This window comes from Procambarus clarkii, chromosome 31 (assembly GCF_040958095.1).
Source record: "Procambarus clarkii isolate CNS0578487 chromosome 31, FALCON_Pclarkii_2.0, whole genome shotgun sequence".
Lineage (NCBI taxonomy): Eukaryota > Metazoa > Arthropoda > Malacostraca > Decapoda > Cambaridae > Procambarus > Procambarus clarkii.
In genome coordinates this window covers 15,700,572-15,705,105 of record NC_091180.1, presented here as the reverse complement: position 1 = coordinate 15,705,105, position 4,534 = coordinate 15,700,572, and the positions used below count along the sequence as shown (strand labels likewise).

Sequence of the window (4,534 nt, the reverse complement as noted above, 5' to 3'; positions counted from 1 at the left end):
ACACATGACACGTGCCACAAGGATACACATGACACGTGCCACAAGGATACACATGACACGGGCCACAAGGATACACATGACACGGGCCACAAGGCTACACATGACACGTGCCACAAGGATACACATGACACGGGCCACAAGGATACACATGACACGTGCCACAAGGATACACATGACACGTGCCACAAGGATACACATGACACATGCCACAAGGATACACATGACACGTGCCACAAGGATACACATATGACACGGGCCACAAGGATACACATGACACGGGCCACAAGGATACACATGACACGTGCCACAAGGATACACATGACACGTGCCACAAGGATACACATGACACATGACACAAGGATACACATGACACGTGCCACAAGGATACACATGACACGGGCCACAAGGATACACATGACACGTGCCACAAGGATACACATGACACGTGCCACAAGGATACACATGACACGTGCCACAAGGATACACATGACACATGACACAAGGATACACATGACACGTGCCACAAGGATACACATGACACGGGCCACAAGGATACACATGACACGTGCCACAAGGATACACATGACACGTGCCACAAGGATACACATGACACGTGCCACAAGGATACACATGACACGTGCCACAAGGATACACATGACACGTGCCACAAGGATACACATGACACGGGCCACAAGGATACACATGACACGTGACACAAGGGTACACATGACACATGCCACAAGGATACACATGACACGTGCCACAAGGATACACATGACACGTGCCACAAGGATACACATGACACGTGCCACAAGGATACACATGACACGGGCCACAAGGATACACATGACACGTGACACAAGGATACACATGACACATGACACAAGGATACACATGACACGGGCCACAAGGATACACATGACACGTGCCACAAGGATACACATGACACATGACACAAGGATACACATGACACGGGCCACAAGGATACACATGACACGTGACACAAGGATACACATGACACATGACACAAGGATACACATGACACGGGCCACAAGGATACACATGACACGTGACACAAGGATACACATGACACATGACACAAGGATACACATGACACGTGCCACAAGGATACACATGACACGGGCCACAAGGCTACACATGACACAAGGATACACATGCCACAAGGATACACATGACACGGGCCACAAGGCTACACATGACACATGACACAAGGATACACATGCCACAAGGATACACATGACACATGCCACAAGGATACACATGACACATGCCACAAGGATACACATGACACATGACACAAGGATACACGTGCCACAAGGATACACATGACACGTGCCACAAGGATACACATGACACGTGCCACAAGGATACACATGACACATGCCACAAGGATACACATGACACGTGCCACAAGGATACACATGACACGTGCCACAAGGATACACATGACACGTGCCACAAGGATACACATGACACGGGCCACAAGGATACACATGACACGTGCCACAAGGATACACATGACACGTGCCACAAGGATACACATGACACGTGCCACAAGGATACACATGACACGGGCCACAAGGCTACACATGACACGTGCCACAAGGATACACATGACACATGACACAAGGATACACATGACACATGCCACAAGGATACACATGACACATGACACAAGGATACACATGCCACAAGGATACACATGACACGTGCCACAAGGATACACATGACACGTGCCACAAGGATACACATGACACATGCCACAAGGATACACATGACACGTGCCACAAGGGTACACATGACACATGCCACAAGGATACACATGACACGTGCCACAAGGGTACACATGACACGGGCCACAAAGATACACATGACACGTGCCACAAGGATACACATGACACGTGCCACAAGGATACACATGACACGTGCCACAAGGGTACACATGACACGTGCCACAAAGATACACATGACACGTGCCACAAGGATACACATGACACGTGCCACAAGGATACACATGACACGTGCCACAAGGATACACATGACACGTGCCACAAGGATACACATGACACGTGCCACAAGGATACACATGACACATGCCACAAGACAAAGAATCACTTCGTACAAATTTAATTTTTACAGAAAGTTGCCATTTTATTTTTATTTTTATAGTCATTTCTCTCTCTCCCTTTCCCTCACCCCCCCCCCTGTCTCTCCCTCCATCTCTACCTCTCCCCCCTGTCTCTCCCTCCATCTCTACCTCTCCCCCCTTTCTCTCCCTCCATCTCTACCTCTCCCCCCTGTCTCTCCCTCCATCTCTACCTCTCCCCCCTGTCTCTCCCTCCATCTCTACCTCTCCCCCCTGTCTCTCCCTCCATCTCTACCTCTCCCCCCTGTCTCTCCCTCCATCTCTACCTCTCCCCCCTTTCTCTCCCTCCATCTCTACCTCTCCCCCCTTTCTCTCCCTCCATCTCTACCTCTCCTCCCTGTCTCTCCCTCCATCTCTACCTCTCCTCCCTGTCTCTCCCTCCATCTCTACCTCTCCCCCCTGTCTCTCCCTCCATCTCTACCTCTCCCCCCTGTCTCTCCCTCCATCTCTACCTCTCCTCCCTGTCTCTCCCTCCATCTCTACCTCTCCTCCCTGTCTCTCCCTCCATCTCTACCTCTCCCCCCTGTCTCTCCCTCCATCTCTACCTCTCCCCCCTTTCTCTCCCTCCATCTCTACCTCTCCTCCCTGTCTCTCCCTCCATCTCTACCTCTCCCCCCTTTCTCTCCCTCCATCTCTACCTCTCCTCCCTGTCTCTCCCTCCATCTCTACCTCTCCCCCCTGTCTCTCCCTCCATCTCTACCTCTCCCCCCTGTCTCTCCCTCCATCTCTACCTCTCCTCCCTGTCTCTCCCTCCATCTCTACCTCTCCTCCCTGTCTCTCCCTCCATCTCTACCTCTCCCCCCTGTCTCTCCCTCCATCTCTACCTCTCCTCCCTTTCTCTCCCTCCATCTCTACCTCTCCTCCCTTTCTCTCCCTCCATCTCTACCTCTCCTCCCTGTCTCTCCCTCCATCTCTACCTCTCCTCCCTGTCTCTCCCTCCATCTCTACCTCTCCTCCCTTTCTCTCCCTCCATCTCTACCTCTCCCCCCTGTCTCTCCCTCCATCTCTACCTCTCCTCCCTGTCTCTCCCTCCATCTATACCTCTCCTCCCTGTCTCTCTCAGGCCCTCAGGGCGCCCCGGGAGGGAGAAGGTCCCGCCCTCGAACACTTCCAGCGACGTATTTGAGAGCAAACACGCTCGGCTCCCTTAACGCTCTCCTGCGACGCTGGAGAATTAAATCCCGCCGTCCTCCTAATGCCTTCATATAATATTCAGAAATTCCCAACTGGCGTCTCTCTGCATATTTGCGACTCTGCCAAACCTTCGGCCAAATATTGACACTCAACTCAACGCTAACGATGTAATTACGTAATAGTTGGCGGAGAACTGGCACATGCGCAGGTGCAGGAGCCAATAGGAGGGGTTCAGGTGACGTCACATAAGGTGGAACGGTAGGTTGTGACGTCACAATATAGAGAGATAGGTTCTGACGTCACAAATTGTCAAGAGATAGGTTATCAAGTTGAGACTTTAAGTTACCGTACCCTGAAGTATAGTGACAGCTAAGTTACCGTACCCCGTGGCACAGTGACAGCTAAGTTAGTGTACCCTGTGGTACAGTGACAGCTAAGTTAGTGTACCCTGAAGTACAGTGACAGCTAAGTTAGTGTACCCTGAAGTACAGTGACAGCTAAGTTAGTGTACCCTGAAGTACAGTGACAGTTAAGTTAGTGTACCCTGAAGTACAGTGACAGCTAAGTTAGTGTACCCTGCGGTATAGTGACAGCTAAGTTAGTGTACCCTGCGGTATAGTGACAGCTAAGTTAGTGTACCCTGCGGTACAGTGACAGCTAAGTTACCGTACCCTGAAGTATAGTGACAGCTAAGTTACCTTACCCTGTGGTATAGTGACAGCTAAGTTACCTTACCCTGCGGTACAGTGACAGCTAAGTTATCGTACCCTGAAGTATAGTGACAGCTAAGTTAGTGTACCCTGCGGTATAGTGACAGCTAAGTTAGTGTACCCTGCGGTATAGTGACAGCTAAGTTAGTGTACCCTGAAGTATAGTGACAGCTAAGTTAGTGTACCCTGAAGTATAGTGACAGCTAAGTTACCGTACCCTGAAGTATAGTGACAGCTAAGTTAGTGTACCCTGCGGTATAGTGACAGCTAAGTTAGTGTACCCTGCGGTATAGTGACAGCTACGTTAGTGTACCCTGAAGTATAGTGACAGCTAAGTTAGTGTACCCTGAAGTATAGTGACAGCTAAGTTACCGTACCCTGAAGTATAGTGACAGCTAAGTTAGTGTACCCTGCGGTATAGTGACAGCTAAGTTAGTGTACCCTGTGGTACAGTGACAGCTAAGTTACCGTACCCTGTGGTACAGTGACAGCTAAGTTAGTGTACCCTGCGGTATAGTGACAG

The 4,534-nt window shown here is 50.4% G+C and overlaps 1 protein-coding gene across 1 annotated transcript; it reads left to right on the top strand.

Moving 5' to 3' along the window:
• Window positions 1-1,312: 1,312 nt before the first annotated feature.
• Window positions 1,313-1,645, top strand: LOC138370189 (zinc transporter SLC39A7-like). Its single transcript, XM_069334179.1, has one exon. The coding sequence runs from the start codon at window positions 1,313-1,315 to the stop codon at window positions 1,643-1,645; it is 333 nt and encodes a 110-aa protein (XP_069190280.1).
• Window positions 1,646-4,534: the final 2,889 nt, after the last annotated feature.